Source organism: Piliocolobus tephrosceles, chromosome 16 (assembly GCF_002776525.5).
Source record: "Piliocolobus tephrosceles isolate RC106 chromosome 16, ASM277652v3, whole genome shotgun sequence".
Classification (NCBI taxonomy): domain Eukaryota; kingdom Metazoa; phylum Chordata; class Mammalia; order Primates; family Cercopithecidae; genus Piliocolobus; species Piliocolobus tephrosceles.
This window is the reverse complement of record NC_045449.1, coordinates 21,957,474-21,973,851: the sequence shown is the minus strand read 5'-3', so window position 1 is coordinate 21,973,851 and position 16,378 is coordinate 21,957,474. Positions and strand designations below refer to the sequence as shown.

Here is a 16,378-nt window from a genome sequence, read left to right as displayed (position 1 = left end):
GAGCTAGGAAAGCAAACCCATTTGCTTTCTCCTGCAGGAAACCCCTTGAGGGCAAGACCCCACAATCAGAGGAGGACGGAGTGGCTCACCCTCAGTCAACAGGCCAGGCTCAAGGTGGTATAATGTCTTAATCAAGGGTGTGGGCCTCCAGGTCTGATGCCCAACTCAGTGCTCCTTTAATAACCACCCCTTGTTAATTGTCATTAACAGGGGTTCCTGGCAAGTCAGTTCTCCCTCAGGCCTTCAGTTTCCTCACCTGGAAACTGAAGATGAGAGGGCTGAACCAGATGGAAATTCCAAGACCCTCTGCAGCCCTAGGAACCTAGCCACAACTCTACTAAATCATCCCCAAAGCCAGGCACCCCAAATAGCACTATGATCAGTATTTGTAGTTAGGGATGCGACCAAGGATGCAGTTAAAGTGACTTTCATGAGCCTCAAGTGATCAAGAACTCACCATATGGTTATGTACTACCAAAGCTAATCAGTCCCTGGACACGGAGACCTGAAATCCAGCCCCTCCCTCCGCTATCTTGGAGCAAGGAAAGGGCCTTCTTCTAATCGGTCAGCCCTGGGGGCCCCCCTTTGCTATAGGTAACCATAAAAACTAGAAGCCACAATGCCTGACACATAGCCCAGAACCTCAGACACAAGCAACCACAAAACTAGAAGCATAGTTTCTGACACTTATCCCAGAACTTCAGCCACAGGACCATGTCCAGCCTCTTTTTTTTTTTTTTTTTTTTTTTTTTTTTAAAACAGGGTCTTGCTCTGTCATCCAGGCTGGAGTGCAATGGTGCAATCTCAGGTCACTGCAACCTCCACCTCCCAGGCTCAAGCGATCCTCCACCTCAGCCTCCTGAGTAGCTAGAACTACAGAAGCGCACCATGTGTGGCCAATTTTCTATTTTTTGTAGAGCCGGGGTTTTACATGTTTCCCAGGCTGGTCTCGAACTCCTAGACTCAAGTTATCCACCCGCCTCAGCCTCCCAAGGTGCTGGGATTACAGGCATGAGCCACCGCACCCAGCCCCAGCCTCCTTTTTAAATTCTTGGATGTCAGTGTGATTACAGATGCAGTGGCAAAGGGATAAATGTATGAAAGCTGCCATTCCTGCTTAGGAGAAGGGGATTTATGATGCCACAAAGATATAAAGACTAGGACAGATATTAAATGTATTCATACACTTTGACCCAGCAAATCTCACTTCTAGGAAGATACTTGTTGCAGCATGGTTTATAAAAGCATGACTTGGAAACAGCCTGAATGGTCCACACAGGGAAACCAGTTAGATGAATTTGTGGTGTGACCACACAATGCAGCCACTAATAGTGCTGATGCATATGTATATATGTGCTGATATAGACAGAAGACATTTACAAGGCAATGCACATGGTATGTGCCACAAATATACACATGTACATTTGTATGCAAATGCAGGAAAAATATACAACAAAATGTGCACGGGAATTAACTCTGAGAGGTGGCATTATGGGTGATTTTCACTGTTGTACATCTAGTACTCTCTTTTTTTATAGTGAACATATATCATTATGTATTTTTAAAATATTTTAATTAAAAGTAGAAAGTTAGAGAATATACTTTAACTTTCTTTATCAGAGGAACTGTTTATCAGAGGAACTGTTCAGAAAGAATAAGACAGGTAGCCATTTAAAAAATTATGAGTAAGCTGATCTCTAGGCAGCTTCTCCTTTCTCAGAATGAGACAAGTACAGAGCTAGCTGCATCATGGTGCTGAGAGAGTCCTGTCTTTGAGGATGTGCTGGCCTGGACATTAGGGAAGCAGACCCATGCCCAAACCCTGAGGCTGCACAGCCTGGGTGACCACCAGGAAGCCCAAACATCTAGACCTGAGCCATGGAATGCCCTCAGCCCAGCCCTTTTTATTACTGGCCATTTCCGTGGTCTCAGCAGCCATGGCCCTGCACAGAATCTCCCCACCATAGCGACAGCTGTGGAGTTCTGAACATAAGTTCTCCATAAGACCAGTCAACCCGGGTTCAACCACTTGCTGAGACAGTCTCTCTATCCTTTTGAGATGCAATTCCCTCATCTGCAACATCAGGATAAAGCCTCATAGCATCATTGTGAATGTTAAGGTGCAACATATGCTGAGAGCCTAGTGGAGTGCTCGACATAGAACAGGTGATCAAGCACGTTCCTCATCTGTGTCTGCTCTCTCTACTCAAAGGTCATTCCCCTAACCCCAAAGGCACCTATGCAGCTTTCCCTTTGAATTAAATGTAAAAAAGATATCTCAACCCCAGCCTATTCTGAAGGATGGCCTTTTTAAAAGGCACAGCTTAGAGAGACTTGGCCACAGGCTTTGCTGCTTCTCCCCAGCATTGCAGACACTGCCACCATGGGCCAGCTTCTCCGCATGGTCCATCTCCAGACACATCCAGCGGGCAGGAGGAGAATACCTGTGGTGCAGAATGCCACTTTCCTGGATTTTGAGGCAGCCCAGACCACTCCGAGAAGAGGAAACAACCCTGACGTGGAAGAAGGCATTCCCATAGCTGCAGGCAGCAAACCACACCTCCTGGCACCCACATCAACCCAAGCTGCAGATCTGATAAGACCTCTCTCCAGCACCACCCAGCCCTTCCCAGGCTCACAGCCACTGTGGGTCCCCCTCTAGGCTGCCTCTGAGAAACATTTGGGAGGTAGGTTTCACCAGGGAAAAAGTTCCCCAGGTGAAAGTGGACACAAAAAGGGCCAGAGCCCCAGCTCTGTATCTCTTCAGAGATGGCTGGAGCCACTTGGCCAGAGGGTTACAACTGTGGCCACAGAGCAGAAGCAGAGAAATGCCACACTTCGAGACAGTGGCTGGCTGGGAAAGGAAAACCAGGTTTCAGTCTCCTTTCTGCCAGGGACCTGTGACTTGGTAGAAGTCCCCAAGACTCTGGGAATATTTCCTAGAAAACCAGGAGGTGGCTCACACTTGTAATCACAGCACTTTGGGAGGCCAAGGCGGGTGGATCACTTGAGGCCAGGAGTTCAAGACCAGCCTGGCCAACACGGCGAAACCCTATCTCTACTAAAAACACAAAAATGAGCTGGACACAGTAAGGCATGCCTGTAATCCCAGCTACTCAGAAGCTAAGGCAGGATTGCTTGAACCTGAGAGGTGGAGATTACAATGATCCAAGATCATGCCACTGCACTCCAGCTTGGACAACAGAGTGGGACTCTGACTAAAAACAAAAACAAAAACAAAAAAACAGGAGGTTGGATGGACCAAGGGTTCAGTGGGGTTCCCAATGCAGGGTCCTGCAAGCTGTGATACTAGAGTCATTACTGTGCCCTGCCTGGCTCCTTCATTAGACTAGAAGTGTCCTTAAACCCCAAAGACTGGGAGAATGGCCCACCTACTTCAGAGCCCTTGCTAGGTGGCAGCCAGCCAGGTAAGCACATCGACAGTAACTAAAGGTCTGTCCAGGGAACGTGCCTCCACACACCCTAAGGACCCAATCTGCAGGCATGCCATCCCTCCCCTCTCCCAGCAGTTCCATCGTCAGATGCTCCTGGGAGGCATAGGGAGAGCTCAGGTCCCCCACATAGCAGGGCTCTGACCTCTGCCACAGCAGAGCTGTGTGAGGGCCAGGTCTCTCTGACCTTCCAGTTGGCAGGAGGGCCTCCCTTCTGACCCCTTGCGGCTCCAGGGCAGCTGCTCAGGAAAGCGGCCCAAGGGTAGAGACTGAACCTACCACAGTTTCCAACATTGCCTCCCAGTACAGCCTGACTCTACACCTACCACAGTTCCCAATACTGCCTCCCCTCTGCACCTACCACAGTTCCCAATATCGCCTCCCCCAGCAAAGCCTGATGGTCAAAGTCCTTCAGCCCCTTTCTCCACATCAGCTTGCTTAGGAGGGATTTTTCTCCACAAGAACACAAGGTGGGGAGACTCAGCACGGCACAGCCTGTCTCTGCAAAGTACTAGTAGGCTGGCAGGAAAGGGCAAGTCACAATGTCCCTGGAACATACATCTCCATGAGGCAACATGTGTCTGCTTCTATACACCCTTGTCTCCCCAGCACTGGCCAGATTCAAAGGAATGAAGGTAATTATTACTGGCATAGGTTGCAGGCCCAGCTATAAGGCAGGCCAGGTGTCCCTCCGTGAGCATATCTGGGGCATAAGAACATTCCCGTTTGGCTCGGTGGAGTTTTCAGACCGCTAGGAGGGTCTAGCAGAGACAGAACACCAGGTCCTGCCATGATGAAGTAGCCTCACAACTGTTTACAGATTAAGACTCTGGTTTCAGATTGTGCCTCCCTCCCTTTCTATTTAGAGAGGGAAAATGTGTATGATGAAGACTTCTGATCTCCAGGAACGTGTGTGAGATTGAAAAGAGTCAGGTACGCTGCTGGGCACATAGGCAGCAAACGTTAAGTCAGCTCCTTCTACCCTTTTCCATACAAACTGGACCACGACACAGAGAAAAGCTATCCCCAGGCAACCAGACACGCTGACCCCCCACTCCCCATCACAACACGATTTCAGGCAGCAGCAGCCCATCTCTGGTCAGGGACCTCCACGGACATCTCACACGCTGCTTCTCCCACTGAGTGCTTATATAATGAAGGCCAGAGTGAGTTGGGGCTCCTAAGATTCTAGATAAATCTGACACAGTTACACAGGCCAAGCCCTCCCGGTCAGATCCTTCTTCAAAAGCCAGGAATCCAGTGTTGCAAGCACAGTCTCTGAGGTTATGAGCTGGTGTGTGGGGAGCCCACAGAACAGGAAAGAACACTGGAGTGGACACTGCCACGGGCCCACCGGGCCCCAGCACAAGCTTCTGGGGGTGGAGAGCCCCACCCAGCTTGCTGAGATTGTTTCCTGGCTTGTGTCCCCCGCCTGTATGAAATGAGAGGCAGCTGCAGAAGTACCTTTCCCTAAAATCCAGATTTACGGATCCATAAAGTAGGGGTTAAGTCTCCCTATCGAGGGTCTAGTAGGGGTTGTTTCCCTACTGGTGGCCTGTGCCATAAACGCTACCGGACCCTCCCTAGGGAAAGCTGCCAGGCAGACTCTTTTGGTAGTAACAGCATGGACTGACAGACAAAACGCTGCAGGTGTGAGCAGTCTCGTTCATATTTTACGTACAGGAGAGCTTGAGATTCAGAAGTCATGGGACCTGCCTAAGGTCACACAGACAGAACCCAGGCCCAATATGAAAGCCATGGGGCTTCCTGTTCACCACGCTGCTCCTATGGCAAAGATTCTTATAATAAACTTAACCCCTATGTTACGGGTTCAGTAAATCTGTATTTTAGAACCATTCTTAAAGAGGGTTATTCTTAAACAGGGGTAGTATAAAAACAATCACAAACATTTGATTTCACCCAACCAAGTCCCATTCTCTAACCCAGAGAATTTCGAGCTTCCAGAGCCCTCAGAGATCCACTCCAGCCTCCTTGTTTTGCAGGTGAGGAGGCTGAGGCCTCCGGGATGAAGTGACTCATCCAAACTAGCTGGTGGCAGCCCCATGGAACTCGCTCCAGGGGTCTAAATTCCCATCCCCCAAAACAACCCAAGCCCTGCCTTTTCAGGAAGTGGGTGAACCCGAATCCACATCACAGTGGGAAGAAGAGGGAGCTGCAAATCCCCTGTGGGCCTTCGGATGAGTTCTCTGCCACCAGGGATGATTGTCTAAACACTCAGGAGGGAAGCCACTGAATAAACCAGCTCCAAGGCTTAAATAGCTGGATGCTCTGGGGTGTCATGAACGCCACACCGCCATCAAAATGAGGGACTCTGGAAGTTAGGGTAGGACAAAAGGCCATTCCAGAGAATGCACAGCAAGTGGTTCTCCTATACATACTCTGGGAGCCAGGAGCACTTCAGAGCAACGTGGGGACAATCCCACAGAGGCCAACACAGAGAGCATTCTCCAAACCCAGCAACACCGCAGTCCAACCACGCACACTCTGCCGGACAGCGACCCCTCCTCCCAGAACTGAGCCTCACAGGCCCCCTATTGTGTCAGCCTAAAAACTGAACTTTGCTGGGCAAACACACTCAGCTGTGTTCAAAAAATCAGTTTCTCTCAGTACTTGGAAAACTGCAGCATGCATGCAGAAAGGCCGGTTGTAGGGGGTTTTGTTTGTTTTTTAAGCAAAGCCTTGGTCAGTACAGCTTTAGCAACTGTAATAAAAAATAATAATACTCAGCACTGACTGTATTCTTCCAACGTCCTGTGGTTTTATAGCTTTTAAGAAAATAAAACTGAGGGAGAGGCACCCCGGAGCATTTGGGATCAAACAAGGATTCAGGCTTGTGGCATGCCTGGAGGAAGGATTGGTCTTGTAATAATTACCGCAATCACAGAGGGCCTTATGACAGCTGGCAGAGGCAATTAGCAATAAGGGGCGCGGGGAGGGTTTAGGGGGAGGAGAAACTGAGGATCTAATAAAACAAAACATCCCCAGACCTGCAGGAGGCCAGATGTGGCAGGGCAAGATGGTGAGAGGTTCCTTGTTCAAGATGGGGCAGCTATTAACTGGTCTGACGTTTCACCGCCCCGTCCCTGGCCCAAATCACATTTGGAATCCACTAGTTGTCCTCATTTGTGTATGGACAGGGTGCCCCAACAACCCTCGGGCTGGTTTTTCCAAATCCTTCTAATACTTCCCAGCTATAATCTGAGAGGGGAAGGCCCGCATATCTTATTTCTTCTTTACACTCCAGGCTGTCTCCATCAGAACCCCTTAAACAGTGTCATCTTCCCACCAAAGGCTTGCTTCCCCAGCATAATCCTTCCGAAGCCAAAATCCAGTCTTTGGGGGGAAGCAGGGGGAGTCGGCGGGTAATTATTAATACATTTTAAGCAGCGAGCCTCCGTGGCAACGTGAAAGGAAAGCACCAAACGCCTGAATAGCAAAAATGCAGTTTCAGCAACACTTTTTGAAAAGCTGCAGACAAGACCTGGGAGGAGAGGAAAGGAAGGGACAGGACGGCGTCTAGGGCGTGAGGGGAACAGGGGACTGCAGGCCTGCGATCACGCTTCAGGGGAACCTCCTCCGTCACCCTGGCCCACGGGTGCTCGGCTCAGTCACACAGGGAAAAGTCCAGCTTGTGACTCAGTGGGGCAACGAGTCCTGCGGCCCCGCAAACTGGAAATGGGGTGGAGGCGGAGAAGGGAGGAAAGGGGATGTCCGCGCGCAGCCCACCCCGCCCAGGGGCCCCTCGAGCCTCTATCCTAGTTCCCACCACGCACCCGCCCCACAGATCCTGCCCAAGGTGAGGGCTGGTCCTGGGTCCTCCGGCTGCCGCATCAGCGAGTGCAGGAGCGAGGGGAAGCCTCCAAGGGGGCGACGCGGGCTCAAGGATGCAACTCGGCCAGGAGTGAACTGGGGCCCGGAGGGAGGTGTCCGGGCCGCTTCTCGAGCCCAGCCCGGGTCCCCGACCCCCTTACCTCCAGGGTCCGGATCTCCTGCTGGGTGAGGTCGTTAGACACAGCGCACTTGGTGCGCAGCCCGCGCAGGCTGCCGATAGAGATGTCGATGAGCTTCTGGAGCTGCCCGCACTGCTGCAGCGCCCGGCTGGCCGCGGCCCCTGCGCCTCCCTCCGCGGCCGCCGCATCCCCCCCGCCACCGCCCTCCTTCTTCTCTCCCATCGCCGCCGCGCGCAGCGCCGCTCTATCCATGCCTCGGCATCGGGGCCGTGGCGGCCGAGGCGGGGAGCCCGGGGCGCGGGCGCCTCGGCAAGGAACCCCTGAGCCGGGAGAGATGGACCAGGAGCGCCCCTCGGCGCTGCCCGAGCCGGGACGCCGGTAGAGCCGGCCGCCGAGTCTGCCGCTCCCGCCCTCCCACCCGCGGCAGCAAAACGAAAGCCGCGGCGATCCGACGGCTGCGGCTCCCGGAGCCTTTAAGCGGCGGCGGGGGCCGGGTCAGGACGGCCGGGCATGCTGGGACTTGTAGTCCACGCCGCGCACCTGCTGCCGGCCCCCGCCCTCGGGGCCCCGGACAGCGCCCGCGCAGCCTTCCCAGCCTTTCTCTCCCCTCCCCTCCCGGCGGCCGCGGCTGTACAGGCGGTGAGGGCGGGCCCCGACTGGGAGCCCCGGGTGGGGCTGCTCTGCTCCGGCTCCTCCCCTGGGCGCCGAGAGTCGAGGGAGCAGCCTCTCCCGGTCCGCCTCCGCCCTCCACCCGGCCTAGGAGCTTCCCGCGACCCCCGGATAGGGCGGCGCCCTCTGGACGCCCGGCGGGTGTACGTCCCGCAGTTCCTCAGCCGCAGCCCAGCCCTGGAAGATGGGGACCAGGGAGGTTCCAGGATTTGTATGTTGGTTTAGGGGCTGCCATCTAGTGGGAAGGGGCTTACAGCACTTCTCCTGTAACTGGCTCACAAAGCGCTCTGCTCTGGACTGCCTGCGCCAAAAGGATTCCTCAGGCTTGGAGAAAGACGAAGGGCTTTCTTCTGAACCACATTTACCTACCAAAATAAGTGTCCCATTCCTCCGCCATTCCCAACCCACCAAGTCAGCCCAGACACTGGGGACAGCACACTGAATTGTCGGTGGCTTCGCAAGTGGCCAGGACTCAAATTCTGACTCCACCGCTGTCTAGGGTGAGACCTTGGACACGTTCGATTTCCTGTGAATGCCCGAGTCTCCTCGTCAAATAACACTTTCACAGGTTTCCTATGAAGAAGAGTTAATACATGTACAGCACCTAGATTGATTACTGGCACATGTGGTCGCTGGATAAATGTTAGCAATTCTTACTATCTAACCTCAGATCTGAATGTAGCCCTGGACCCAAGTAGTGGCCATGGAGCAGTAGAGTACTGCCAAGGACTGGTAGTCCTCTGTCCTCTGTGCCTTTCTGTGCCTCCTAACCCAGCAATCAAGCCTCGCCCATCTGTTCACCCTCCTGTCTCATTAGTTCACCCCGTGTGTTCTGTTATCTGGCAAAACTGAAAAACCAAGTCTCTGACAAGCTCCCACACCTTCATACTTTCAACATCTGTCAACCAGAAAAAATGTCTCCCCCCTGAATTTTCTCTTGTAAGCTGCTTGATTGCAGAAGCCACTAGCTAGTGTATCATTGTACCCTCTTCATAGTGCCAGATACAGTGATGGCACACAATAAAGGCTCCAACGTGCCTCAGGAACTCTTTCCGCAGGTCCTGTGGGATGTTTCTTTTACCTCTCAGGCCAGCCGAGGGTGTGTGTGTGTGTGTGTGTGTGTGTGTAGATAGATAGTTGTTTTTTGGGTTTTGTTTTTGTGTTAGAGGATGAGAATTGGACAGGAGATGGGATCCAAACATTACAGACACTAAAACAATCAATACTGGGTGGCAGTTTATATTACACCTTCCTTTAATGTTTATATTACACCAGCCTTCAAAATAAATTAAGGGCTGGGCACCGTGGATCACGCCTGTAATCCCAGCACTTTGAGAGGCCAAGAGGGAAGGATCACTTGAACTCAGGAGTTCGAGACCAGGCTGGGCAATATGGCAAGACCCTGTCTCTAAAAAAATAATAATAAATTTTTAAAAATCAGGTCTAGAAAGCAAAACTGTAACTTTAAAATGTGTTTTTGCAAATTAACCACTCCTTTGGAGATTTTCCAAATGCAAGGAGGTTCCTCCCTAACCTGGCCTTTCCCATTGAGAGTCATTGGTCCAGTCCTCACTCAACTTGTAAAAAGACCCCTGCACGGTATTATGAATTTCTCAACCTGTTACCTTAACCCCACCCAATTCCTTGCAAAGTAGTAACTACTATGAAGGGGAAACTAGTTGTGGTTCTCAAACTTGAACATGCATCAGAATCACCTGGAGGACTTGTTAATTCCCAGAACCATGGACCCCACCTCTATAGTTTCTAATTTTATTGATCAGAGGACAGGGCAGGAGAATTTGCATTTGTATCAAGTTCTCAGGTGGTACTGATGTGGTTAGTCTGAGCCCAGTCTCAAATCTATGCTTTGAGAAGCCTAGGTACAGAGGAAGGTCAGTGGGCAGAGAAGTATCTTAAGGGACTATCCACAATCCAGCCTGGCTGGTTCAGAGCCTCTGTCCAGCAGCCAGAGCTGCCGGGCTTGAACGACTCACTCATTCTAACGCAATTCACAAAATATTTTTTTTTTTTTTTTGAAATGGAGTCTTGCTCTGCCACTCAGGCTGGAGTACAGTAGCACGATCATGGCTCAGTGCAGCCTCGACCTCCCAGACTCAGGCGATCCTCCCACACCAGCTTCCCAAGTAGCTGGGACTGTAGGAGTGTGCCACCATGCCTAGCTAACTTTAACTTTTTTTTTTTTTAAATGGAGTCTCTCTACGTTGCCCAGGCTGCTGGTCTCAAACTCCTGGGCTCAAGCAATCCTTTCCCTTCAGCCTCCTGAGGTGCTGGGATTATAGGCATGAACTACCATGCCTGGCTCACAAGAAATTTTCTGGTAAGTGCCTATTTATGCACTTACATCGAACTTGTTATTGCCAGTGGGGCCTGGTCATTATATTCTCCCTCTAGGGCCACTTTATGTGGGAAGCCACATCCTGAGAAGAGCCACTGCCAGCTTGTGGCATTCATGCCCACCCATGCCACCACAGGGGTGATGTCAGAGCCTGAGACCGGACATATGCCAGCTCCCTGGTTACTCTCCCACCAGGTTCCATGCAGTGAGTCTCTCCTCTGTGGATACAGTCTTCCCTCTGATTATCGAAAGCATTCAGCAGGCTACAGCTTTCCTTCCTCACAGATGGCCTCTAGCCTTCTTGCCTGGATTTGAGTCATCTGTCAGCCACAGGTTTACAGAAGTGCCCCTTAGAGATGGAGAAACTTTTTTGTTTTTGTTTTTTGTTTTTAAGAGACAGGGTCTTGCTCTGTTACCCAGGTTGGAGTGCAGTGGCACGAGAAAGCTCACTGCAGCCTCAAACTCCTGGGCTCAAGCCATCCTCCTGCCTCAGTCTCCTGAGTAGCTGCGACTACAGGTGCCGGCCACCACATCTGACTAATTTGTAAATTTTTTGTAGTGTCAGGGTCTTGCTGTGTTGTCTAGACTGGTCTCAAACCCCTGTTCTTGGCCTCACTCTCCCAAAAGCGCTAGGATTACGGGCATGAGCCATGGCACCTAGCCGAAATAAGGATTTTTAAATAATCCCTTCATTCATCCTTTTAACATTCAGTAAGCATTCATGAAGTGCCACTTCCATTACAGGCCCTGTTCTGGGCTCTGGAAAAGAGTAGCAAACAAAACGAAGATTCTTACCCTTAGGGAATTTATGCTGTGGTGAGAGGAAACAGACAAGCAGATAAATGCACAGTGTGTCTGTCACTGGTAACAGGTGGTATGGCACTGCAGGGAAGGGGACAGGGAATATGGCCTTTACAACTTTGAATAGAGCTGTTTTAGAGACTGGGGTAGTCAGCTCTGTCTCCGAATCGCCGTATGACCTTGGGTGAGTCTTATATGACCTCGGGCAAATCTCCTAATCTGGTAGCACGGCTTCTTATTTGCAAGATGGTGATAATGTTTTATGAGGATGAACAGATTATATAACATAGAGTGATGGTCATAAAATAAGTGTTCAGCATGTTTATTTATTTGATACATATTTACTATAGGTCTACTGAAACTGTTCCAAATGCTTAACTCATTGAACTATGCTTTACTTTCTTCCCCACTTTCCAGAATGAATCTCTTCTAGTTAGATGAATTCATCTATTATGTGTTGATTCAGGGTTTCAGTATCATCTCCAGGTCCTTGAGACTTTTTCTGAGGCACCTCAGTAGAGAAAGTTTGCTTATTCCCTCCTTCCTCTCCTCTGTCTCAGGTCCCTCCATTGCTTTTCCCAGCTTGTCTGCATCCAAACACCAACAGCAGCAGTGGGAGCATTTTTGTGCACAGGCCTAAGAAGCATGAAGAGGACACTTACCATGTGCCAGGCTCTGGGGTAGGCTCAGAGTGAAGGAAGCCGAGTCCTTATCCCTGTGGAACATATATGAAGGGAAGGACAGGAAATGAATGTGAACAAATATATTATCAAAATAAACTGAGACTCATAAGTGCTATGCAGAAGAAGAGAAAAGCAAATAGCCGAGAGTCTCTGGTGGCTAAGGTACTTCACTAGATGGAGTGGACAGAGAATGACTATCTGACCATTGAACTAAGATGTAAATAAAGAAAGACAAGTCATGTGGAATATTCCAGGAAAGGAGCACTCCAGGCAGTGGGAACGTAGCATGCAGAGGCTCTGAGGCAGGGGCAGCTTGGCATACTCCAGGAACAGAGTGAAGGCCAGAGGAGCCATAGCAAGATGAGGGAGAGGAGCAAGGACTGGAGATGACGTGAGAGAGCTATGCAGGGGCCAGATAAAGTGGGACATGGGAAGGAAGTTTGGATTTTTCTCCAAGCCTTTGTTACTCCTAATGAGGTCCAGGAGCAGCAGCAACTGCATGACCTGGGAGCTTATTAGAAACACAGTCTTGAGCCCAACCCCGAATAACTAATCACAAACTGCATCTTAGCAAAATTCCCACATGATACAAAAATATATTAAATTTTTAGAAGCACAGTACTCTAAGAAAGCCACGTTCTTTGCAGGTGGCGAGTTTTGGGCCGTCACCTGGAGAGCAGATGGTAGGGAGGCAAGGGCACAGCCATGGCTCTGGTTTTAAGAGAGCTGCTGTGGCCCAAGCCAGGTGGGGAGCAGGAACTGGGTGAGAGTGGGGGATATGGAGGAAAGAGAGGGGATAGAGGACATGTTTTGGAGACAGAGTCAACAGGACAAGCTGATGGATTGAATGTCAAAGGAGGAAAAGAAGAATTCCGGCCATCCTGACCGTGTAGCCTCCACTCCTCCAGAGACACCACAGGGCACTGTGGGAAGAGCCCTATCCTACAGCCAGGTGTGGCCACACCCTCAGGTACCAAACCCACTCTCCCCTACCCACCCCTGCCCCCCAACTCCTAGCGTCATCTCAGAACTCGGTAGGTTTCTGTTAGAGCCTGAAGCTGTACACAGGGAGCTAGGGGTTCATGGATTTCACCTTCAGTTAAATCAGTCAAGAAATGTATGGAGCCACCCTGAAGATACACATTCTTTTTATTGCTATGATGTACACCTGTGCACATTCATTCATTCATTCATTCAACAAATATCTACTGAACCCCCGGTATGTGCTCAGCACTGTGCTCGACTCTAGGGATATGGCAGTAAACAGTAGATAGTGTTATAGTTTATAAAAGGACTTTCCATCTATTTCAGCTCACAGTAAACCTGTGTCGTCTTCCTAAAGCTAGAAAGGGTGCTTAAGCCGGGTGCTTTCTCCCAGCTAGAAAACACCGTGGGTTCCCTGTTGGCCTCAGAGTGAAGCATGAATTCTTGAACCAGGGCTACAAGGTCCTGTGTTCCCAAGCCCTGCTGATGTCTCCAAGCTTATCTGCTACCCAAGGCTGTTTTGAGTGAATGTCCTGGTTTGAAGAATTGATGAAAATAAAAAGCCTGTCTCTAGAAAAAAAAAAAAAAAAAAGACACCCACAACTGAGACCAAATGTCTGGGGGTTTGTGAGCCACCACCTTGAGGCTGTCTATGAACCCCAGGCCTATGGACAATCTTGTCTCTGTCTTTAACTCAACAATCGTGATCACACCATGGAGTTTCATGTCATGATGTCTTTGCTCAGGCTATCACTTCTACCTGCAGTCCTTCCTCTCCAGCTCCCTATGTAAATTTCTAAGAATCCTGGAAGTCTAACTCACATGCACCCTGCCTCTTCTCCCATAACAGGAGTAATCTTTCGAACTTCCATGTTCCCTTAAAACTTTGCACACCGACTTATGTTTTATTATTTCCCTACCTGATTCTTTCCCTATCTGGATAGTGAGTCTCCTTGGACTCAGATAGACCCTATAAGACCTTGGCAAAGTTTTTCAGCTCTCTGAGCTTTTATTTCCTCATTTGTAAAAATGAGCGTAATAATCCCTCCCCCCATTACTTGAGCCCAGGAGTTCGAGACAACCCTGGGTAACATGGTGAGACCCTGTCTCTACAAAAAAAAAAAAAAAGAAAATAAATAAAAAATAATCCCTCCCCTCAGGGTGGCTGAGAGAGGTAAAGAAAATAAAGCAAATAGGCCTGGCATGCAGTAGTGCTTAACACATGTTTGAATAAACAAATGAGGGAGGGAATGCAGTTTACAGGAGAAGAAACCAGGCCTTCTGTCTGGGGATCTGACTCCTGTGTGCCCCTAGGTGCTTGTTCTAGAAGACACATTACTACCATTTGTGCAGTGCAGTCAGACGCAGGCTGTGGATCAGGCTGTAAGGAGAAACAAAGTTGAAAAATGGCCTGATTCGTCCGAAAACTGAAGCCACCCAAGTTGTCGTGGGCTTTTTCAGGCAACCTGGCAAGAGACAGGACTGCTCTGGGAGATGTAGGGAGAAACATCCTGGGAAAGCCAGGAGGGGATGTGGGTGCCCTCTTTTCATTCAGTTACCTTCTGAGCCATTTCTCCTCCTCCACTTTCTAAACCCTTGCCCGGCTGATGCTATCAGGCTGAGGCCAAGGAGGGTGAATCACCTGAGGTCAGGAGTTCAAGACCAGCCTGACCAACATGGAGAAACCCCATCTCTACTAAAAATACAAAAATTAGCTGGACATGGTAGCAGACGTCTGAAATCCCAGCTACTGAGGAGGCTGAGACAGGAGAATCATTTGAACCTGGGAGGCAGAGGTTGCAGTGAGCTGAGACTGTGCCACTGCACTCCAGCCTGGGCAACAAGAGTGAGACTCAGTCTCAAAAAACAATAATAATAAAATAAAAATAAATAAATAAATTCATGACCACAAACCTCAAATTGGCACTCCTCATACCTAGCAATCCTACCAACCTTTCCTAGAAAGTTCGTTTTCCTGTTCCCTGAGATGGCTATTTCATACTGTCTTCTATCTGCACAAACTCTCCTGCACTCCTCAGCTGATGGGGGTGGCTCGCCCTCCTTTGAGAAACTGGAAGCCCTCAGGCCAGATCTACCAACCCTCCTGCCCCTGCGCGCAGGCTTCCTGCCTCTCCTCCTGCAACCACAGAAGAGGTATCCTGCTGGAGTCTAAGGCAATGATTGTCTCCTGGGACTCTGGATCCCAGGCCCTCAAGCAGGCTCAAGGCCTTTGATCCAGTGAGTATCCTGCTTTTCTCTGCATCATAATTTTCTCCTTTTCTGCTCTGTTATTCTTTTCTTTTCTTTCTTTCTTTCTTTCTTTCTTTCTTTCTTTCTTTCTTTCTTTCTTTCTTTCTTTCTTTCTTTTTTGACAGAGTCTTGCTGTGTCACCCAGGCTGGAGTGCAGTGCAGTGGTGCTATCTCAGCTCACTGCAACCTCCGCCTCCCAGACTCAAGCAATTCTCCTTCCTCAGCCTCTCAAGTAGCTGGAATTACAAGCATGTTGCCATCACACCTGGCTAATTTTATGTTTTAGTAGAGGTGGGATGTCACCACGTCGGCCAGGCTGGTCTCAAACTCCCGGCCTCAAGCGATCTGCCCACCTCAGGCTCCCAAAGTGCTGGGATTACAGGCATAAACCACTGTGCCCAGCCATCTGCCCTGTTATTCTGATTTGCACGCAAACATATTCTATCTCCCTTAAGGGAAGGAAGGAAGGAAGGAAAGAAGGAAGGGAGGAAGGGAGGAAGGGAGGGAGGGAACACTCTATCAGTTAGAGTCCTGGCAGAAATCAGGATTCTCTCAGATGGTTCAACTGTTTCAAAGAGGCTACTAACAAAGTTAAGGGAACAAACAAGGATATTGCAGCACCCAGAGACAAATGAAGGTTTGTAGGGTGACAACTCCTGGCCCAGAAAGGACCAAGGAAAGAAATATCCCAGGAGCCATTGAGAAAAAGGGCAGTCTGGAAGGAACTGCAGGCATGGAGGGGGACACAACTCCTGCCAGAAACAAGGCACTGAAGCAGAGAGGGATGGGCAGAACACCTGCTCTCTCTTTCCTCCAGCCTTCAGTTCTCCTGCCTTTGCCTCCCCTTGGCTGAGCCCATATGGAAGTGTTCTACCAGAAGTGCCCCGGTAATGCAGTGCAAAAGGATCTCTCTCCCGGGGCCCAGAGTGGGACACAAATGGACAGTGAATTGATCTTGGATGGGAGAATGGCCAGTGCACCTTTCCTCATCCCCAAATCCCCTTCCAGCTTCTGCCCTTTCTCTGCTTACGTTTATAGCAAAACTTCTTAGAAGAGTTGTCTGTGCTTGGCCGGGCACGGTGGCTCACATCTGTAATCCCAACTCTTTGGGAGACCAAGGCAGGAGGATCTCTTGAGCCCAGGAGTTCAAGATCAGCCTGGTCAAAATGGCAAAACCCCATCTCTACAAAAAAATGCAAAAATTAGCTGGGC

At 50.1% G+C, this 16,378-nt stretch overlaps 1 protein-coding gene across 5 annotated transcripts in view; it reads right to left on the bottom strand.

The window, feature by feature from the left end:
- Positions 1-7,877, bottom strand: part of KSR1 (kinase suppressor of ras 1) — a 171,812-nt gene extending 163,935 nt beyond the window's left edge. For all 5 annotated transcript variants that reach the window (XM_023183845.2, XM_023183843.2, XM_023183844.2 and 2 more), the window contains exon 1: positions 7,445-7,877. In XM_023183845.2, coding sequence (XP_023039613.2) covers positions 7,445-7,675 — 231 coding nt within the window. In that variant the 5' untranslated portion in view covers positions 7,676-7,877. The remainder of the gene's footprint in view (positions 1-7,444) is intronic.
- Positions 7,878-16,378: the final 8,501 nt, after the last annotated feature.